The sequence below is a fragment of the Salmo trutta genome, chromosome 15, assembly GCF_901001165.1.
Source record: "Salmo trutta chromosome 15, fSalTru1.1, whole genome shotgun sequence".
Lineage (NCBI taxonomy): Eukaryota > Metazoa > Chordata > Actinopteri > Salmoniformes > Salmonidae > Salmo > Salmo trutta.
In genome coordinates this window covers 46,669,292-46,692,176 of record NC_042971.1, presented here as the reverse complement: position 1 = coordinate 46,692,176, position 22,885 = coordinate 46,669,292, and the positions used below count along the sequence as shown (strand labels likewise).

Below are 22,885 nucleotides of genomic sequence, written 5' to 3'. Positions count from 1 at the left end.
TCCTCACAATAAGGGGAAAGTTGTCTTGTATATTAAGAGTACAGCGACTGCAATTAGAAGGCATCATGTTAATGTTACTACTTAGCTTTTTCAGCTGGTGGAGGTCCTGTAGAACCATGTCCAGATAAAGCATCCGGGGTGAAAAAGTTGAATGAAAAAAGTTGAGTGAGGAAAAACATAGATGTTGGTAAATGCTGATTTTGATTAAACTGTTAATAAAAGTAAAAACAGGTAGCCAAGTAGCAACAAACAGCACAGCAACACGGAGACAAGTCCAGAAGTAACACAATTCCTCCAATCAGGAGTGAGGTAGAATCATGTGTGGGAAGTCATAGGCTCCAGGACTCCTTAGAAATTACATCTGGTTGACATTGCACCCAAGCATGCCATCCATTACAAGTGTCTGAAAGCTATAACTTTTTTGTGCATTGAATCCTTTCTGCTTATGTAAAGAAACAAAATACAGTAGCCTTGGTTGGGTGCTTAAAGTTTAGCAATATTTTTGAAGGTGCTCTTTGTAGGGGTTCATGCATAGACTAAACATTGCTTAATGGATAATGCATGGCATATCTTTGGAGAATTCTATGGAAACATATAAATGGCACTGACTCATACCACCTCCATTCCCCTCTTTCCTTCTAGGTCAAAGACACAGGGGTCAAAGGTCAGTACTCCCAGCTGACCCAGGAGGAGCTGATCTCCCTGGTGGTGAAGCAGCAGGACCAGCTCTCCAAGAGGGACAACAAGATCAAGGAGCTGGAGCAGTACATTGACAACCTGCTGGTGCGCATCATCGAGGAGCAACCCAGTATCCTGATGTCCATGAACTCACTCAAATGAGATGTCTAGAAATATATATTTCTACATCCTGTTCCTAATCATTCAGAGCAAGGCTTCCTAGATGTTTATTTCCCTCAATGCCTATGTTTTGGGCTGTTTGAAGAATTCCTGCTTGCCTCCCAAAGAACGTTTCATTCACCTATGTATAACATACCAAGCACTGTCTTCGTCTATTCCTACTGAACAGATGCACTTTTGATTGTTCATTACATTTTGAATGTTGTCTAAACTCTGAATAATGGTATCTTAACAACTACAACTCTATGGTGTGTGTGTATAAAGACAGTATAAGAACATGAACCAAATCCACACAGGCCTGTTGTTAGGTGCTGTACATTTTTGGCAGTTGGTTTGGTTTGTCTTTCTATTAACGTTTTGATGTGATTGTAAGGAGGAGTGTGATATGAAGGTTAAATCCAGAGCAAAACCACTGAAGAAGGAATTGAATAGTTAAAAAAAAGAAGAAAAAAATCTCCAACAGAACAGTGGCACATTGAGTTTGTATATTTGGTAACACTATGCAGACAGACCGGTATAATAGGGGTCATACCGGTACATGCTTATGACAAGTATTAACATTAATTACAACCACATTATAATGAGCTATACCTGTCGGTAAAGGATTACTTCGTATTATTGGTTGTCTGTGAACTAACAAAATAATGTGGATATTATTCCCTCTTACTGTATAACTCATGTGTACATGTTGTACATATTGAGATGTCCTTTTCTTATATTGTAAACTTTGTTAAAGCACTTTGAAGAATAAATAATTGAAAAAATTCTAGTCTAAAGAAACATGGATTAATAATTAAAACAATTTAGACTACCGATAAACTAATTTAAACTACAGACAAACCAGGTTCAAATCAAATTGTATTTGTCACATACACATGGTTAGTAGATGTTAATGCGAGTGTAGCAAAATGCTTGTGCTTCTAGCGCCAACCATGCAGTAATATCTAACACGTAATCTAACCTAACAATTTCACAACTACCTTATACACACAAGTGTAAAGGAATGAATATGAATATGTACATAAAAATATATGAATGAGTGATGGCCGAAAGGCATAGACAAGATACAGTAGATGGTATAGAGTACAGTATATACATATGAGATGAGTAATGTAGGGTATGAAAACATTATATAAAGTGGCATTGTTTAAAGTGGCTAGTGATACATTTAATTATATCAAGATGGCAAGATGTAGATGGTATAGAGTACAGTATATACATATGAGATGAGTAATCTAGGGTATGTAAACATTATATAAAGTGGTATTGTTTAAAGTGGCTAGTGATACATTTATTACATGCATTTTACCATTATTAAAGTGGCTAGAGTTGAGTCACTATGTTGCCAGCAGCCACTCAATGTTAGTGATGGCTGTTTTACAGTCTTATAGCCTTGAGATAGAAGCTGTTTTTCAGTCTCTCGGTCCCCGCTTTGATGCACCTGTACTGACCTCGCCTTCTGGATGATAGCGGGGTGAACAGGCAGTGGCTCGGGTGGTTGTTGTCCTTGATGATCTTTTTGGCTTTCCTGTGACATCGGGTGGTGTAGGTGTCCTGGAGGGCAGGTAGTTTGCACCCGGTGATGCGTTGTGCAGACCTCACTACCCTCTGGAGAGCCTTACGGTTATGGGCGGAGCAGCTGCCGTACCAGGCGGTGATACAGCTCGACAGGATGCTCTCGATTGTGCATCTGTAAAAGTTTGTGAGTGTTTTTGGTGACAAACCGAATTTCTTCAGCCTCCTGAGGTTGAAGAGGCGCTGCTGCGCCTTCTTCACCATGCTGTCTGTGTGGATGGACCATTTCAGTTTGTCCGTGATATGTACGCCGAGGAACTTAACTCTCCACCCTCTCCTCTACTGTCCCGTCAATGTAGATAGGGGGCTGCTCCCTCTGCTGTTTCCTGAAGTCCACGATCATCTCATTTGTTTTGTTGACATTGAGTGTGAGGTTATTTTCCTGACACCACACTCCGAGGGCCCTCACCTCCTCCCTGTAGGCCGTCTCGTCGTTGTTGGTAATCAAGCCTACCACTGTAGTGTCATCTGCAAACTTGATGATTGAGTTGGAGGCGTGCATGGCCACGCAGGGAGTACAGGAGAGTGCTGAGAATGCACCCTTGTGGGGACCCAGTGTTGAGGATCAGCGGGATGGAGATGTTGTTACCTACCCTCACCACCTGGGGGCGGCCCGTCAGGAAGTCCAGGACCCAGTTGCACAGGGCGGGGTCGAGACCCAGGATTCGAGCTTAATGACGAGTTTGGAGGGTACTATGGTGTTAAATGCTGAGCTGTAATCGATGAACAGCATTCTTACATAGGTATTCCTCTTGTCCAGGTGGGTTAGGGCAGTGTGATGGTGATTGCGTCATCAGTGGACCTATTGGGGCGGTAAGCCCCAAATTGGCGTGGGTCTAGGGTGTCAGGTAGGGTGGAGGTGATATGGTCCTTTACTAGTCTCTCAAAGCACTTCATGATGACGGAAGTGAGTGCTACAGGGCGGTAGTCATTTAGCTCAGTTACCTTAGCTTTCTTGGGAACAGGAACAATGGTGGCCCTCTTGAAGTATGTGGGAACAGCAGACTGAGATAAGGATTGATTGAATATGTCCGTAAACACACCAGCCAGCTGGTCTGCACATGCTCTGAGGACGCGGCCAGGGATGCCGCCTGGGCCTGCAGCCCTGCGAGGGTTAACACGTTTAAATGTTTTACTCACGTTGGCTGCAGTGAAGGAGAGCCCGCAGGCCGTGTCAGTGGCACTGTATTGTCCTCAAAGCGAGCAAAGAAGTTGTTTAGTCTGTCTGGGAGCAAGACATCGTGGTCCGCGACGAGGCTGGTTTTTCTTTTGTAGTCCGTGATTGACAGTAGACCCTGCCACATACCTCTCGTGTCTGAGCCGTTGAATTGCGACTCCACTTTGTCTCTATACTGACGCTTAGCTTGTTTGATTGCCTTGCGGAGGGAATAGCTACACTGTTTGTATTCGGTCATGCTTCCGGTCACCTTGCCCTGATTAAAAGCAGTGGTTCGTGCTTTCAGTTTTGCGCGAATGCTGCCATCAATCCACGGTTTCTGGTTCGGGAATGTTGAACAGATCTGAGCGCGGGTGCTTCCTGTTTTAGTCTCTGTCTATAGGCTGGGAGCAACAAAATGGAGTTGTGGTAAGCTTTTCCGAAAGGAGGGCGGGGGCGGGCCTTATATGCATCATGGAAGTTAGAATAACAATGATCCAGGGTTTTGCCAGCCCGGGTTGTGCAATCGATATGCTGATAGAATTTAGGGAGCCTTGTTTTCAGATTAGCCTTGTTAAAATCCCCAGCTACAATAAATGCAGCCTCAGGATATGGTTTCCAGTTTACATAGAGTCGAAAGAAGTTCTTTCAGGGCCGTCGATGTGTCTGCTTCGGGGGAATATACACGACTGTGATTATGATCGAAGAGAATTCTCTTAGTAGATAATGCGGTCGGCATTTGATTGTGAGGAATTCTAAGTCAGGTGATCAAAAGGACTTGAGTTCCTGTATGTTGTTATGATCACACCATGTCTCGTTAATCATAAGGCATACACCCCCACCCTTCTTACCAGAGAGATGCTTGTTTCTGTCGGCGTGATGCGTGAAGAAACCAGGTGGCTGTACCGACACCAATAGCGCGTCTCGAGTGAGCCATGTTTCCGTGAAACAAAGAACGTTACAGTCTCTGATGTCTCTCTGGAAGGCTACCCTTGCTCGGATTTCGTCTACCTTGTTGTCAAGAGACAGGACATTGGCGAGTAGTATGCTTGGGAGCGGTGCGCGATGTGCCCGTCAATGGAGCCTGACCAGAAGACCATTCCTTCTGCGGCGCCGTTGTTTTGGGTCGCCGGCTGGGATCCGATCTATTGTCCTGGGTGGTAGGCCAAACAGAGGATCCTCTTCGGGAAAGTTGTATTCCTGGTCGTAATGTTGGTGAGTTGACATTGCTCTTATATCCAATAGTTCCTCTCGACTGTATGTAATAAAACCTAAGATTTCCTGGGGTAACATTGTAAGAAATAACACATAAAAAACTAAATACTGCATAGTTTCCTAGGAACGCGAAGCGAGGCGGCCATCACTGTCAGAAGTAATCACCAGAAAGTAATCATCAGGTTTAGACTACCACTATGCCTTTAGATGAATGCACTCTCAATTTATTGAAATCTCCAGAAGCAAATTGCATGGGTGTAACATATGGACATTTTCTAAAGTGGCATTTCCTTGTGAAAAAAGCTATTGGGATTCAGGGACAGTTGTTTTTATAGGTAGATAGCAAAATGTGTCAGAGTGTGTTGGTCTGCCTTTGGTCATAGGAAGGATTACTGTATAGTTGGGTGAAAGTCAGAATGTGTCTTCTGTCAACTTATAGCCTATAATTTTTACAATTATGAAATAAATACTTATTTTCTATCATAACATTTATTTAGCCTCTGGTTGGAGTAGACCCACACCTCTCTCTCTTTGACCATTACTTCATGAAGCACTTGAAATCAAGTTTTCACTGTTCACACTGTGAATATAGCAGCTATATTATGCTGTTCCAATGGGAATGTTGCAGTTGCTTTCAAAAGCAGAACTAAGGTAAGGGTGGTAGTGTGCAAGGCTTGATCGAGTTTTGGATTCTGAGATGGAGTTACGTTGGGATGCCACCAGGCCGCAAGCAAAGTCAGAAGAAGAGGAATATTGGGACAGGGGCACAGAAAAGTGGATTTCTGAGGAGGAAGGAAGAAGAGGTCGAAGAGAATGAGGAAAGCAGAGGTTGGATTTGAATTTGAGGAAGATGGAGATGGGGTGTCGAAGAAGATTGGTGTCAAGTGCAAACAAAGTGAGCCGTGCACCAAACCGAATTCTGGAGGTGAAATGGATGTGAATGAGGGCGAGTTCTGGAGGTGAAATGGAAGTGAATGAGGGCGAGTTAAGTGAGGTGGAAGGTGTGGTGAAGAGCTCGGAACCTGAGCTTGGCATCAATGGACGTAAAGAAGAAACTGTTCTAGTATGAGAGATTTTTGGAGAAAGTAGATCCTTGCCTTTTGGTGCATACATTTGTCGTTTCAGGGTGGGTGGGAAAGGAGTTGGGTGCAGTTGAATCAGTAACCTGTATTGGACTTGGGATATTTGTTTGTGTTTCTTCTGCCAGAGAGAGCGGGTGCTCCGTGTCACTCAACTTGGGTCAAGATCTGTTTCTTGCTTTGCCCTTAGTAATAGGGTATCATTGAAAGGCGTGATTTCTGGGGTAGCTTTAAGTGTGGAGATGGAGAAATTGAAGTTGAAGATTCCTAGTGTTTGTGACGCCCGCCATTTGGTGCAATGCATACCCGGTGGTGAAAGTCACTGTCAGTCGTTTTGAGTTTTTACCCGAAAAAGTCATGTTAGGATATATCAGTTATGCTGTTAGAGCTTGTGTGCCGAATCCACTGTGTTGTTTCAGGTGCAACACTTATGGTCATGTTGCAGCAGTGTCTAGAGGGGGATTCCAAGATGTTGGAAGTTTGCAGGAGGGCATGGGACAGAGGATTGTGTAGTTTCGGTGGATAAAATTGTGTGTCAACTGTAGGGGTGCCCATGTTGCTGGAGATTGGAAGTGCCCGGTGCAAGAGAGGCAGGTTGAGGTGGCTAATCAGAGTAGTGCAGAAGGTGTTGTATGCTGAGGCAGTGGAAAAATTAGAGGAGGATGGGTGAAGGGTGAGGGATCCGGAGAGGCTCCCTGTGAGTTGTAGATCTGTGCCAGCACAGAGGGATAGGCCAACGAGTGATATATGCTTCTGTAAGGTTGGCTTCTTAGCGTTCATAGCAATGGTTATCAACTGTAACGTAAATTACAGAAAATAGATGTTGTGGTGGCAGTTGCAGAGAAGTATTTGGGTATATGAGATTTGACTTCAGAAAAGTTACAGAGTGTTTTGAGTGGCGGTTTCCCATCCTCTCAGGTCATTGGAAAGCTGCAGGAGCAGAAAGGGTCAAGGTAGTGGAATGGGATAGTGGATTTTTATTGAGTGTAGGGTTTAGTTGGAAGGGGATTTTATTATTATACATTTTAAAATACATGTATATTTATTTTTTGTTTATGAAAAAGTGGTATAGGTGGAGGGTTAGTTGGTGGTGCAATTTTTTGCTTTCCCCGCCTTCCTTTTTATTTTTGTATCACATATAAAGTAATTGACCACACACTACCGCACAGTAGGTGGCGGCATGCACGAAATAAATGTGTGAACGCCATGATACCAAAGAAGAAGAATTCAAACGTTCATATAATAACTATAAGTGTTGGCTGGCTCACAATCGTATGTTTTGCTAACTAACATAGCTAGCTACATTTAGCCTGCTATCTATTTAAAGTTAAGATACCTGCTATCTGTCAGAAGTGGTTTTTGTATTAAAAACCAAAAACAATGTTTTAAGTGAGAATAGGCATTGGTCTGAAGCCGAAAATTCATGAGCGCCACCGTGCCTATTTCACCGATGCTCTACCAAGGTTTTCCAGCACACAGCTTTGACCTACTACTGTAGCTATGTGTAGCCAGGTTGCTTAGGATTCAAATCTTCTCAAACAGCCTAATTCATACTCTTAGAGGAGGTGCTGCCAAAATAATGTGATTTGTACTGAATGCAAGCTAAAGTATTGGATTCCTTACACACCACAGTAAGATATTATCCCATTATGCTACCTTTTCATGCTTTTTATTATTAAATGAAAGCAAACTTTAGTAGTGGTTTCTTTGCAGCAATTCGACTATGAAGGCCTGATTCACGCAGTCTCTTCTGAACAGTTGATGTTGACATGTGTCTGTTACTTGAACTCTGTGGAAAAAGATTTGGGCTGCAATTTCAGAGGCTGGTAACTCTGATGAATGAATCCTCTGCAGCAGAGGTAACTCTGGGTGTTCCTTTCCTGTGGCGGTCCTCGTGAGAGCCAATTTCATCATAGCACTTGATGGTTTTTGTGACTGCACTTTAAGAAAATGTCAATTTCTTTTAAATGTTCTGTATTGACTAACCCTCATGTCACTGTTATTTCTCTTTGCTTATTTGAGCAGTTCTTGCCATAATATGGACTTACCAAATAGGGCTATCTACTGTATACCACCCCTACCTTGTAACAACACAACTGACTGGCTCAAACGCATTAAATTAACTTTTAACACACCTGTTAATTGAATTGCATTCCAGGTGACTACCTCATGAAGCTGGTTGAGAGAATGCCAAGAGTGTGCAAAGCTGTTATCAAGGCAAAAGGTGGCTACTTTGAAGAATCTCAAATATAGAATATATTTTGATTTGTTTAACACTTTTTTGGTTACTACTTGATCCAATATGTGTTATTTCATAGTTTAGATGTTTTAACTATTATTCTACAATGTAGAAAATAGTAAAATTTAAGAAAAACCCTGGAATGAGTAGGTGTGTCCAAACTTTTGACTGGTACTTTAGCTAGGTAAAGCTGTGTGCTGAAAAACCTTGGTAGAGCATCGGTGTAGTAGGCATTGTGGCGCTTATGTGAATTTCCTTTATTTTTTGGCTTTCTTTTTTTGTTTTTAATTTCCATGGTTATTACACTGGAAGGTGATTATGTAACATTATTATACAACATTTTAATACAGCATAACACATGCTCTACTTGTGAACCCTCACAATGTCATGCGTTTTATTGATTTTATTTATTGATAAGATCCTAGCTCATAACCCTACTGATCACCAGGACCGAGTTTGGGAAACCCTGCCATAGGGATGGCATGCATCTCATGGATGAGGACAACGACCTCTTCCTTGAGAGTCTGAGAGCTGATCTCTCCTGCGTTCTAGTAAGACGCAAGCAGCAGTAGCTAAAAAGTAGTAAGTAGTTGAAAAGTTGCTAAAATGCTAAAGTTGTCTGTGATGAAATTCAAACTAGCAACCTTTCGGTTGCCTTAAGTAACCATCTGTCTTTTGTAACCATACCAAAGTTAACATATCATACTAAATGGAGCATCACAGATTTACATACAGAATAATACGAAATGCTATGAGACCAGGTTGCACCTACACACTTAGTCAATCTGCATTTTTTTTTAATCCAATGGTCATTTTATGGGCGCTATAGTCTCGTTTTAATATGACGTCTAGAATTTGAGGTAGGTAGGAGCAAGAAATCCTCTTAAAACTCAATTGCTAAAGACCCTGTTAAAAATTCTGGTATGTGCATCTCGGTAATGGACGGATGACTCAGGACGAGAGGCGCGAGTGTGTTGTGTACCTCCAATCAAGTTGATTTGTGAATTTTCATCGAGATTGGTGTCATATTGATACTATGATAGGGAGATTTGAATTTAACACTGAGCTTCAACCAATGCCTATAATAGACGTGACTATTGTCGGGTCTATAATGTGTAGATTGTGGCACTGTGGTATCTGAAGGTCTACTCACCATAGGAGGTTGGTGGCACCTTAATTGGGGAGGACGGGCTCATGGTGATGACTGGAGCGGAATGGGAGGAATGGTATCAAAGACATTTATTCCGTTTCAGCCATTAATATGAGCCATCCACCCCTCAGCAGCCTCCACTGCTACTCACCACCACCTGAAGTGAAGACACAGGGCACAGGTAGCTAGTTAACTAACTATGGTCTATCTGTCATCTTCTTAGCTAAACGATGTATGCAGCTGTCTATAAGAATGTGCTTTCCTTCTGAATGTTAGTCATTAAGGCTTGGGTCTTGGTCTGTAAGGCCATTCAACATCTCTGTCAAACATCATCGTTTGTGACTGTGATTTAGCTAACTGAATACTTTGTTTGTGTTTTCTTGTCTGCTTGTTTTGCTCCTGTAGATGTCAGATACAGGAATTGCACAGAAGAGGACAAGACGCTATGCCCGGATCAAGTAAAAGGTAGGAATGGCAGTTTCCCTGTAGAGAACTACTACTACTGTTTCCTTCAACTTGCTGTTGAACAACTGACACAATGTGAGGGTTGGATATCACAAAATACTGTGTCTTTTAATAATGTTTGGCTGACAATACTGTATCACTTCTTTAAAACAGGCATACACCGGGTGCGTGCTCTCTGTTGCATTCTTAGACTTATCTTTCTCATGGAAGAGACTGCAGGGACCTATTTGAAGCAGAACAATGAGCACCTTAACTTAATCCTGGTCAGCCTGCAGAAGAAACAGGCTCTGGTGGGATTCTGCGTGCTGGCCCATCGCAATGGGTACCATGAGTTGTCTCATCGCAATGGGCACCATGAGTTGTCTCATCACAATGGGTACCATGAGTTGTCTCCTCACAATGGGTACCATGAGTTGTCTCCTGGAGGCAAACCCCAGGCTGATCGGCGTGGTCTACCAGGAGATGGGGAAGACTCTGAAGATAATGGCTCCCCCACCACTATCATTGAACAACTGGAGACACACTGTCAGGCGTAAGTGTGTAATAATTTACCTCAACTGTAAGCATTAGCCTTGATTGCCTGATAATTAAATTGCCTGACTAAATACATGTTGTTATTAGGCAGACATTTGATGCTTATTGGGCAATTCCATGGTAACAGAATTACGCTTTCACTCAAATGCCAAACAATATCATTCTCTTCATGGTTAGTTTTACTGGGGGATGTTGGGTAATGTAATTATGTTGCAGGAGCACAAAACACCACATCCTTAATATTAGAATCTGCCATGTCAGTAATTTTTACATGGCAGGAGAGTAACAATTGCAGACAGAATAACCTACAGTTTTTTTGTAAAACTCCAACGTCCTCTGATAATACTAGTCCTGTGCATAGCAATATCACTGTGTTTTCTGAGACATTACAGAGTTTGACAGGTGAAGCGCACAGTTTGTGCAAGAAAACAAGAACTGATTTGATAAATTGATGCTTAAACAAAGTGCTGCACATACAGTACACTACCGTTCAAAAGTTTGGGGTCACTTAGAAATGTCCTTGTCTTTGAAAGAAAAGCACATTTTCTGTCCATTAAAATAACACCAAATTGATCAGAAATACAGTGTAGACATTGTTAATGTTGTAAATGACTATTGTAGCTGGAAACGGCAGATTTTTTTATGGAACATCTACATAGGCATACAGAGGCCCATTATCAGCAACCATCACTCCTGTGTTCCAATGGCACGTTGTGTTAGCTAATCCAAGTTTATCATTTTAAAAGGCTAATTGATCATTAGAAAACCCTTTTGCAATTATGTTGGGCACAACTGAAAACTGGCCTTCTTTAGACTAGTTTAGGATCTGGAACATCAGCATGTGTGGGTTCGATTACAGGCTCAAAATGGCCAGAAACAAAGACCTTTCTTCTGACACTCATCAGTCTATTCTTATTCTGAGAAATGAAGGCTATTCCATGTGAGAAATTGGCAAGAAACTGAAGCTCTCGTACAGCGCTGTGTACTACTCCCTTTACAGAACAGTGCAAACTGGCTCTAACCAGAATAGAAAGAGGAGTGGGAGGCTCCGGTGCACAACTGAGCAAGAGGACAAGTACATTAGAATGTCTAGTTTGAGAAACAGACGCCTCACAAGTCCTCAACTGGCAGCTTCATTAAATAGTACACGCAAAACACCAGTCTCAAAGTCAACAGTGAAGAGGCGACTCCGGGATGCTGGCCTTCTAGGGAGAGTTCCTCTGTCCAGTGTCTGTGTTATTTTTCCCATCTTAATCTTTTATTTTTATTGGTGAGTCTGAGATATGGCTTTTTCTTTGCAACTCTGCCTAGAAGGCCAGCATCCCGGAGTCGCTCATAAAAATCCCCAGTTTAAAAATACAGAAATCATCCCCGTATGATGTATTTTGCAGCATATGATACAAAGTGCAGCATCATGTGAAGCAAAATGCATCATACGGGGAACATTTCTATATTTTGAAAACTTGATTACTGACAAGTGAAACATTTTGGGATTATGCCAACAATGGATTAATTAATTAAATACCTAAATATAGTTTTTGGGTGGAGTTTTCCTTTAAGATATCCATTTTTTTGCATTGGATCCACTGCATCTGCCGATACATAGCAAGAACAGAGTTTGTCAGACCATGAGACATCCTGAAAATCGGTCTTCCCACAAAATTGTCTGAAGCATCCGAACGGTTGAGACACTCATGAGCATGATGGTGTTCTCCATTTTGCTCTACGACCCCCCACATTTGTCTAGGGACTCTGCCAACTTCTGTCCGAACAGTTTGGCTATACACTAATATGACCCCTCTTTGGAAAGAGGTTTTGTTCTAGGACGCCCACAGACCTCACAAGACTCTGAAGGTCCACTGGTACCCGTTGAAAAAAATGAATGGAAGTACATATGTAGACCGTTAAGTGCCAAAAATAAGGGGTTAAATACATGTAAAACAAAATAACATGTGTTTCCTGATCTTTCTTATATCTCTCAGATATAGGCCACTTCAGAACAAACTTCATTTTGATAATATTTTTGGCACTAACGTTGTTCCATGTACTGAATTTGTTGTTTCATGCATTTGTATGGGCTAATAGGAGTAAGGCATAAAATAATTTTTCATTAATAATTTGTATTTATTTATTTTACACTTCAAGGTGTCTTAAAATTCAAAATCAAATAGCTAAATGAGCCTTGGTATGACTTTCTTAAAACAATTCCATATAGCTTAGTAGAACGCCCCTCCCCTGGCTTAGAAAGGGCTTAGTCTGTAGAGGGTTAAGAAAAATAATATATAGATTCCTATCTTTCACTTGAGGCCCAATTTGACATGCTCCAATTAACCTTTAGATGGATTGGCCCAATTTTTTCAGCTTTCTCTGTCAGCTACAAACTAAGCTCTCAGCATGTTCATTAAGAGTTCTCGGAGTCCTCCAAGGATTTGAGAAAGCGAGCCGCTGTCTTGTTGGAGCTGGCTGCAGATGCCTAGCTGGTGACCGGCCACCAAGCTTTCCTCATCCTCACAGCCTCCATCTTTCTGGCCTGGCAGTCCCTGAAGCCCACCCAGTTTCAGATCAAATACACTCTGGCCAGGTTCTGCCAGATGGCCAAGATCAGCAAGTCCTCCATAGCTCTGAAGCAGATGATGGAGCTGAAGGAGGTGCTGTGCAAGCTGGGGCCAGGAGCTGCCCTGGCTGAGGGGGCTAACACGCTCTGCCTGTGATCCAGATGGTGGATGACATCCTGAACTATAGACTCACCCTACTGAGGAGGGACCTGAGCAGCCACGAGGACACCCTGGCCTCTGAGTCTGAACTCCCACCCAGCTTAGAGGACTCCCTGCCTGGGCGCCATACCAACACACCATGCCTGGAGGGGGTTGTTCCATCCCAGACCCCAGGACAGACACTTCAAGAACCATTTGTGGGAGAACCAAATGCAGAAAGTGCCCAGCAACAAGATGTTGACCTGACATACAATGTTGTAATGGACTCAGCACAGAACTGGGGCAAGAGGAGTTTGTTTGAACAGCCTTCTGTGATGTACACTAAGATAAAGAGGGTGCAGGTCCCGGTGGTGAAGGTGGCTGGTGATGAGGAGATCTTAGACAGTGAGATTGATAGTTACATCCGTACTCCTCAGGAGGTCAGAGACTGTACTGAGGCTAAGGAGTCATTGGCTTACTATGATGCAACATCAACTTGTTACCTAGTTGTGACTAAATATATATTATAATTTGCATGGATATTGAATAATCTCTTGTTCATGCACATTAGATCCACTGATTTCACATCACTCACCCACAGTGTTTAGGGCAGGCCTATATTTGTTTGATGGTGATTATGTCCTTAATTTCTTGGTTTGATTGAAAGATTGTTTTATAGATGGTAATTTTAATTGCATCTAATTGGATGCACGCACACCATAATGGTCTGCACTTCAAGCACAATATGATATCTGGGCTTGATTTGCTGTTTGAAGTGGCCAAAAGGACTCCTCTGCTTTGCCTAATTAGTGTCAATATTGTCACGGCACAGTAGAACAGACAGAATAGCCTAAATGTGTTTTTCCAAACAGTTAGTAGTGTTGGTTGTTAGATGGTCTACAGCTGTTAACCTAAAATATATATTCTTTTTTTGGGGGGGGGGAGGGGTGAGTTTAGTTTGTACAGAAGTTGTGCATTGGTCATCTAGATTTAAGCTCTCTGTAGGCTGCGTTTACACAGGCAGACCAATTCTGATATTTTTCCCACTATTTGGTCTTTTGACCAATCACATCAGAACCTTTCACATTAGAACTTTTTCAGAGCTGATCTGATTGATTAAAAGACCAATGAGTGAAAAATGATCAGAATTGGGTTTCCTGTGTAAACGCAGCTTCAAAGTCATTGTCGCTGAATCCACATTGTTCTCAAGTGTGTTTGTTACTCTCTATGGATTTTTTCGGATGCTATTGGGTGATGTGAGGATTGTTACCACATAGGCCTAACACATTACCAGAATATAAAATCCCTAATATGTGACCATGGCAACCATACGTGGCCACAGCAACCTCAGATGGAATTTGTGGACAGTCATACAGATCACTGTTTACTTGTTGAAATAAAATATTAGTTTTTTGTTTACTTGTTCTTGGATTAGTGCATTATAGTTGTTCTCTAGTTACCTGCAGTCTTGCCTCTAAATATTCCATTTACTCCTTCTCAGTCTATTCATTATGGTATTTACGTCTACAAACTATGCCTAAAAACTAACATTGCATTTAAGTGATATAGCCCCATAAGTGTATATGATTGTTATTTGTGTTGTTATTTGATTTAATTAAGTTTTTAATGATTTAAGACATTTGCCATCTGTAATACATTAAGCTTAGTAGCTTTTTTTTCAATCAGCAATTGGCCAATTCTCAGTGTTTGTTTATTCAGAATTGTATACATAATTGCATGCAATCACTTAAGGACAGACATTTTATATGGCATGACACAAACCACAGAAGGCCATTTATTAGGGATTCACAACAACTAAAGCAAGGCACCATGACATTTCACTAAATGTATTGAAAGTGGGGAAGGTTTTTTGTGGTTGGTCTAAAAAACCAATAAGAATCAACACCTCAGTTAAACTATAATGCAGTCATTAATGCAAGCAAGCAGTGGGAAGCATGACCTCAGCAAATGCCTAACAAACACTTAATTACATTTTAGTTTTTTGTAATTTTATACCCTTTTTCTCCCTAATTTCGTGATATGCAACTCCACAACGGGCTCAGGAGGCAAAGGTCGAGTCATGCGTCCTCCGAAACATGACCCGCAAAACCCGCGCTTCTTAACACCTGCTCGCTTAACCCGGAAGCCAGTTGCACCAATGTGTCGGAGGAAACACCGTTCAACTGACGATCGAAGTCAGCCTGCAGGCGCCCGGCCGGCCACAAGGAGTCAATAGAGCGCAATGAGTAAAGCCCTCCCCTAACCCGGACGACGCTTGGCTAATTGTACGCAGTCCTATGGGACTCCCGGTCACGACCGGTTGTGACACAGCCTGGGATATAACCCCGGCTGTAGTGATGCCGCAGTACCGCGATGCAGTGCCTTAGACCGCTGCGCCACTCGGGTAGCAAACAATTCTAAATTAGTATTTTCAGAAGCGGTGTACGTTCCCCAGAGACAAAGATGGGTAACAGACTGATAAGACTGCAATAAAAATAGAGATGTTACCATGGGGGAACAAACACCACCTACTGTTTTATTAAGCATGTTTATTCACAGAGTGGAGACCGAGATTATATCTGTATTCATGTCATTAAGCATGTCATCCACTGCCAAACACCAGTCTGGGGACCAAACCTGCATTGACGATTTACATTGACATTTTAGTCATTTAGCAGACTCTCTCATTCAGAGCGACCTAATCTTAATCTTAATCTTAATCTTAAAATAGCTAGGTGGGACAACTACTACCCTCTAACCTCAGCAGACAACTGTCCATCTGGAGTTATGGGGGACATCACGTATGTAGAAGCAACTATTGTGTGAACAGTGCTTAGCTGCTGTCAGGATTCACCTAGCGGTCATGATTTGGGGCTGTACAAATGTTTGATGTATTATAATAATTGATTATGCTTATGTTATATTAATAGAAGGGGAAGGGTTATAAGACCCCTCCCTCCTTACATTTATAGGGTCCTAGACTATAGATTAACAATATATATATTCATTATATAGTTTTAGAATTCTTCCACAGTTGTTTTCTTTCTCTCTCTGTCTCTCTCTGTCTCTCTCTGTCTGTGTGTGTGTGACTGAGACAGAACTCTGCAGGGGATTGTGGGAGATAAAAGACTAGTTAGACATTCCACAATAAATCAGCTTTGGGGAGTGGACGTTTACTGCTAAGTTTAAGATACCACTAAAAGCCATTGTTTATATAGGGTTTTGGTCTCAGGAGTAAAAAGGTAATGACGTAGTTAGTGACATCACTAAGGTGGGACTTCGGTTTAACAAAACAACTTGAGACCTTTTGTTTGATGCAGAACTTACTCAGAAACATGCGTGCTATGTTCCTGATTGTCAACTTCTGTCTGCAATTGCATTAATAAAGGTTTTTGAATGATTTAATTAAAGATATTGTCATAATGCTAATTTCACCAATGAACCAACGATTGACAAAGAAGGACGTAAGGAATGAACCCTAACACTGCCTTGAAATTATCCACCAAACATCAAATTTTTGGCAGATGAATCTCCTGCTTGCTGATGTTTCCTGGTGTTAAACAATGACTGTGGCTGTGCATAATGGCCTTCAAAATAACATTTGTTGGTGGTCCTGTCACCTCGCCTCCTCTTTCTCCCTCTCCTTCCCTCTCCCTTTATTCTTTCTCTTGCTTTTTTCTCTCTTGTGTTACCTTCATATTATTGGCATTCAATCAGTTCATTCATTCTTTCCAGGCAATCACCTCATGCATGTTCAATTAATTTGTTCATCGAAAAATGACTAGGGAGCCACCTAATATCTCTGTAATCAGCTGTAAGTCACAATTAACTCTTGTCATGTCCACATTAGGTCAATAGCAAATAATCAGAAAATTGGACCTACAACATGTTTACACCCGGTATCAGAGATCTTCTGTCTCTTCTCTCTCCTTGTCCCTGCACAGTCACAGGGCCACGCTGGCTGTAGCACAGTGGTTGGCAGGGATGCCGATGTGGCGGCGGCAGGTGAACATCTTCCTCAGCTCGGCGCGGAAGCGGTCGTGCAGCCAGGCATACAGGAAGGGGTTACAGCAGGACGAGCTCATGGCACACAGATGGCACATTAGTTGGATGAGCAGGAAGTGGCGCTTATTGATGAGGCGGATGTCGATGTCACGCAGTACGTTGAACACGTGAATGGGCAGCCAGCACACCCCAAAGGCCGCCACAACCAGCGCAACCAGACGGAAGATCTTCCGCTTCCGGGCTCGCTGTGCCTCTGCCTGGTCCCGGGTCCGATGTCCCGGTGCCACACAGTTCCTCAGCTTGACAGAGATGCAGAGGTAGGAGACACAGACGGCGGAGAGTGGCAGGATGTAGGTAACCAGCAAGGTACTGTAGGCGTAGGCTAGCCTCTCCTTCTCCTGCCCCAGCCAGAACTCCTCACAGATGGTGAGGCCCTCCTCTCTGAATTCCACATGGTAGGTGTGGGCCACAGCTGGAGCCACCAGACCACAGGACAGCAGCCAGATCCCTGACAGCACATAGGCACAGGTGGCCACCGAGGTGCGCTTCTTCAGAGGATGCACAGTGGCATAGTACCTGGCAGGGACACAGAGGGACAATAATATTGATTTATTCATTGCTTTGAAAAACATTTTCATAAAGATCAATAATGACAATTTTATTATTTTACATACGTTTTTGTATTTCAGTTCATTTGAAACTACCCAGTCAAAAACGATGTGTTTTTGTTATCTCAAGTCAGAGGGACCCACCCACCTGTCGACAGCAATGGCGGTGAGGGTGAAGACAGACACGTAAACTGTGACTGGCTGGATCAGGAACACCAGGTAGCACATAAACCTGCCAAACACCCAGCCACGGGGGTTAAAGGCATAGGCCAGGGTGAAGGGTACACAGGTCACACACATCAGCATGTCTGAGAAGGCCAGATTCCCGATGAAGAAGTTGGAGACATTGTGCATCTTGCGGGTGCAGCAGATGACGTAGAGCAGCAAGTAGTTCCCCAACACACCCACCACCACCACCAGGGCGTAGCAGGGGATGATGAGCAGTTTGAAGCTCTGCAGCAGAGCCACGTCTGCAAACAGAGAGCTGTGGTTGGCCAAGCCGTTCTGGACAGCCACCTCAAAGACTGAGTCCTCCTTAGTTGCCTCTTCGCCTACAGAGGGCAGCAAACCTCCAGTCCATCCAGTGCCACTGCCTTCCATACTGTAACCGATTAACTACACAGCAGTAGGGAGCCCTGGGTACCAGCCACTTAGCAGCTTACCATGGAAAAGTCAAAGCACAGGGGTTGGGGAAGTTTTAGTGACAAACAATAAGAATAAAATGCTCATAACTGGAAAACAATGGCATTCAAACAAGTGAATGATGTAGATCCTAAATTATTGTACACTGAACATAAATGTATAGGCAACATGTAAAGTGTTGGTCCCAGGTTTCATGAGCTGAAATAAAGGATTGTGCGGCCTGTACAGGTATTAAAAAGTGCCACACCTCCAGATCTTTCATAACAAATAAAGAATACACCATCTATAGATGAATAACATGTCGATCTAACAATGTAGTGCATCTACTGTCTTGTCCATACGGTTGTATTACGCTCAGACAACTACAGTTACGCATCAACGAGCAATGCAGTGCTTTCAGAAGAAACTACCTAAAATCACCAGTGGCCAGACATTTTCAAGGGCCTAATCATGCTGTGACTGATCTTAAGTTCGGTGCCATTGACCATGTTTGGTCAAGCCGCAGATGCCGCAATACGGATGAGCGCCTACTCCAGTGGGAAGCAAGATGGATCTTCTACTTAAAAACTCTACACCCCAAGGGCTTAATGAAGAATTGGACCTTGTATGTTTCCAGTAGTGTTGTCTACATGCACCAGCAGTCCCCCCCAGTATTTCATATCTATTGCTTCTGATATTGCTATGTAGCCCAGACTGTTGCCTCTCCAATTATATGTGACATTTTGAATTGTCCATTTTTGATACTGTTCTATATATTCCTTGTTAATATGCATTGACTCCTGATTCGCCAGTCTCTAATTAACTATCTGCTTGCCCCTGTTACACACATCTTGTGTCTTAAGTACGTGTCTTCTTAATTTGTTTGTACAGCACTGATGAAGACATAATGCCAAAACGACTGCTCCTTCCTTTTTATTTCTTATATAGCTCCTTGCACTTTCATGTTTGTATTCTTTCGAGCATGTATTCAATTCATGATATTATTTTTTGCATCTCGGACTCCTTGGGTTAATCCTCTTCACGGTTTTGAGTGAGAGTACTTTTTTAACTCTATAGATATATTCACTCCCACGCACCCGCCGACCTTTCATTCTTGCCTGAGCCTAAACCTCATACTGGCTTTCTACTGAAGTAAAAGATCCCAGAAATGTTCCATATGCACAAAAAGCTTATTTCTCTCAAATTTTGTGCACAAATTTGTTTACATCCCTGTTAGTGAGCATTTCTTATTTATCAAGATAATCCATCCACTTGACAGGGGAGGCATATGAAGAAGCTGATTAAACAGCATGGTCATTACACGTGCATATTGTGCTGGGGACAATAAAAGGCCACTCCAATGTGCAGTTTTGTCACACAACACAATGCCACAGATGCCATTCATCCGCCGCCATCACCTCATGTTTCAGCATGATAATGCACAGGCTTATGTTGCAAGGATATGTACACAATTCCTGGAAGCTGAAAATGTCCCAGTTCTTCCGTGGTCTGCATACTCACCAGACATGTCACCCATTGAGGATCGACATGTACAACAGAGTGTTCCAGTTCCCGCCAATATCCAGCAACTTCGCACAGTCATTGAAGAGGAGAGGGACAACATTCCACAGGCCACAATCAACAGCCTGATCAACTCTATGTGAAGGAGATATGTCGCGCTGCATGAAAATGGTGGTCACACCAGAAACTGACTAGTTTTCTGATCAACGCCCCTACCTTTTTTAAGGTATCTGTGACCAACAGATGCATATCTGTATTCCCAGTTATGTGAAATCCATAGATTAGGGCCTAATGAATTTATGTCAATTGACTGATTTCCTTATATGAACTGTAACTCAGTAAAATCTTTGAAATTGTTGCATGTTGCGTTTATATTTTTGTTCAGTGCACATGAGGTTGGTGGCATCATACTTGGGGAGAACGGGCTTGTGGTAATATCTGGAGCGGAATAAGCAGAACAATATAAATATATGGCTTTCTCCTTTCCTTCTTTTCCTTACATTTCTTCTATTCTGCATGAAAACTAATCATGCATGCAGCATGATTGGTTGAGGACTGCAATGAAGCCCATCAGCAAAGTTGAAGCTATAATTTCAATATTTACTTGTGGTAATGTACATTTTATAAGACACAGTAATGATGGTTGTAATTAATCTTGTAATCCCTGTAAAATGTGTGTATGAATAGCGGACACATCATTTACAGGGAAAATGTCAAAGCTTTTACTATTTTTTGAAAGCTTTCATACAACAAAAATAATTAATGAAATAATAATTTTCTGAAATAACACATGATTATACAATACTGAAGGTATTGGTAAAGGAAGGACAGTCACATTTTGAAATCCTTAGAAAGGAGATTAAATGACAAAATAAAGTCCTAGGCAAGACAACAAGCTTGATGGATTTCTGAAAGATGCCTGACAGACCCCTTAGAAAGTATCACCATGATTAGAGCTGGCACTATTATCTTGTAATCGTGTAACCGACAATTATGGGAAATAACCATGAACTTTATTGAACTCTCCTTTATTTTTTTTAAGTGTTCCACTCCGCTCGCCTAAATAGGTGTTTCTTTCGCCTCTAGATTATTCTGAGAGAAAAAAACCTGTCATAATAGTCTTAATAAATGTATTTTTTGGGGGGTTCAACTTTATTTTTAAGTAGATTATAGTATATTCAATACAATTTTTTTGTTGTTGACATGAAGTGAGTAATGTTGGTAATCATTTTACAGCAGAATGGCATGTTTTTTTGGCATAGATAACATTTAACAATTTTATAACATATTTAATGGAATTCTACTAATTTTGCCTCAGGGCGGAGAGACAAAACTTCAGTTTTACAGCACATTTCCTGAAATTCTACACATATGCAATATGATATCTGAGTAAGAGTGACTAACACAATCAATGGGGATGGCTTAGAAGTCAGGGCCCTTGGGCACGCGCCCTTCATGCCCGGTCAGTCATTTCGGACAGTTTAGATCTAAAAAATGTTAGCTGACATGGGCTAATTGAGTGACTGTCAGTGACTTACATAAGAGGAAAACTGCTGATTCACAACCGCACCTTGTGTATTACACTATTCTAACAGTAAGTTGAGACCCTGACTGATATCCTACATGTATTTATTAAAGTTTTTTGGTCAGGGTCCTCCTAGCCGTGGGGGCCCTAAGCGACCTCATGTCGCCTATGTCCAGGGCTGGCCCTGTATAAGTGCATGCCTGGCCGCTCAAACAGCTGTAATCCCTCCCCCAGCTTGAAATGGCCAGGGTTTTAAGACATCAAATATACAATATCAGTCAAGAGTTTGGACACCTACTCATTCAAGGGTTTTTCTTTATTTTACTATTTTCTACATTGTAGAATAATAGCAAAGAAATCAAAACTATGAAATAATACATATGGAATCATGTAGTACTAAAAAAGTGTTAAACAATATATAGTTTATATTTGAGATTCTTCAAAGTAGCCACCCTTTGCCTTGATGACAGCATTGCACACTCTTGGCATTCTGTCAACCAGCTCCACCTGGAATGTTTTTCAATGGTCTTGAAGGAGTTCCCACATATGCAGCACTCCATCACTCTTCTTCTTGGTCAAATAGCCCTTACACAGCCTGGAGGTGTGTTGGGTCATTGTCCCGTTTAAAATTAGTAGGTGTGTCCAACCTTTTGGCTGGTACTGTACATAGAGCAGTGGATCCAGTTAATATCTGAACTATCCCATCCCATGCAAGCTTACCACCACATGTAAGAATTATTAACTTAGTTCCTTTGAACTTGAATGTAATTGCTGATAGTTCAGATTGTTGACATGCCTGCATGACCATCAACTTGATGTACAAGTACCTCTGGTTAATAAAATAAAAATAATGAGTGTTGTAAAATGATTAATAAATACCTTTAATATAATATGATGTAAATCTCTACATATCATTCAGTAGCTTGGATATGCAGAGTCAGTCACACTCAATATGTACTAGTTTATGGTAAGTATTGTGGCTGACTGGATAGATCAGTGATTGGAGGAGTAGAGAATGCAGACAGTCGGTCATAAGCATTACACCCATTGTCCCAGCCAACACAGACAATTTGACTTGGATGAAAGATGGATATGATTCTTTATGCTGACAATACAGATATCTTCAGAACAAATCTGCAATGTTTAAAACCTGCATTCAATAGATCTGTACCCAAAAATATTATTCCAATGTTCAAATAAAGTAAGGTTTAATGAGAACTATTGTAGTTTATTATCTCCTTGCCTGTTAGTCGTTTTAATTAAATTCAGATTGATTGTCTCCTGGGATATTCTTTCACATTTGCTAAATGGACAACTGTAGGATGAAGGAAATAAAGGTTTAGACCTGTATTCAATGTGGGATCTTGTTCTAATAAACATGTCAAACAGATAGTAGTTGTACTATTGTAATACTCCTATTACAACGTACTATACAACAACGTACTATACAGCTGTAAAGTAGCCTGCTAATAATAACCACAACAACAGTAGCCTAATATTCTGATTAATATCAACAACATATCACTGGGGGAAAACACTTGATCAAACCCTTATTATAGTAAAGATAATAATGATAATTAATAATAGTAAATAATAACTGAACTCAACCTAAGTCTTACCTTATTAATGAAGTAAAAACGA

The 22,885-nt window shown here is 41.7% G+C and overlaps 2 protein-coding genes across 2 annotated transcripts in view; one reads left to right on the top strand and one right to left on the bottom strand.

The window, feature by feature from the left end:
• Positions 1-1,622, top strand: part of LOC115149165 (calponin homology domain-containing protein DDB_G0272472) — a 40,584-nt gene extending 38,962 nt beyond the window's left edge. The window contains exon 7 of the mRNA XM_029691757.1: positions 643-1,622. Coding sequence (XP_029547617.1) covers positions 643-840 — 198 coding nt within the window. The 3' untranslated portion in view covers positions 841-1,622. The remainder of the gene's footprint in view (positions 1-642) is intronic.
• A 14,997-nt stretch (positions 1,623-16,619) lies between these two features.
• LOC115148247 (prolactin-releasing peptide receptor-like) lies at positions 16,620-18,213 on the bottom strand. Its single transcript, XM_029690205.1, has 2 exons — positions 17,726-18,213; positions 16,620-17,545 (listed from the first exon to the last, which is right to left on the bottom strand). The coding sequence occupies exons 1-2, from the start codon at positions 18,175-18,177 to the stop codon at positions 16,909-16,911; spliced, it is 1,089 nt and encodes a 362-aa protein (XP_029546065.1). The 5' UTR covers positions 18,178-18,213; the 3' UTR covers positions 16,620-16,908.
• Positions 18,214-22,885: the final 4,672 nt, after the last annotated feature.

Coding starts and splice junctions, on each gene's coding strand:
- LOC115148247 (XM_029690205.1), bottom strand. CDS start 18,177: ATGGAAGGCAGTGGCACTGGATGGACTGGAGGTTTGCTGCCCTCTGTA. Junction 17,546..17,725: donor ACCGCCATTGCTGTCGACAG/GTGGGTGGGTCC, acceptor TGTCCCTGCCAG/GTACTATGCCACTGTGCATC.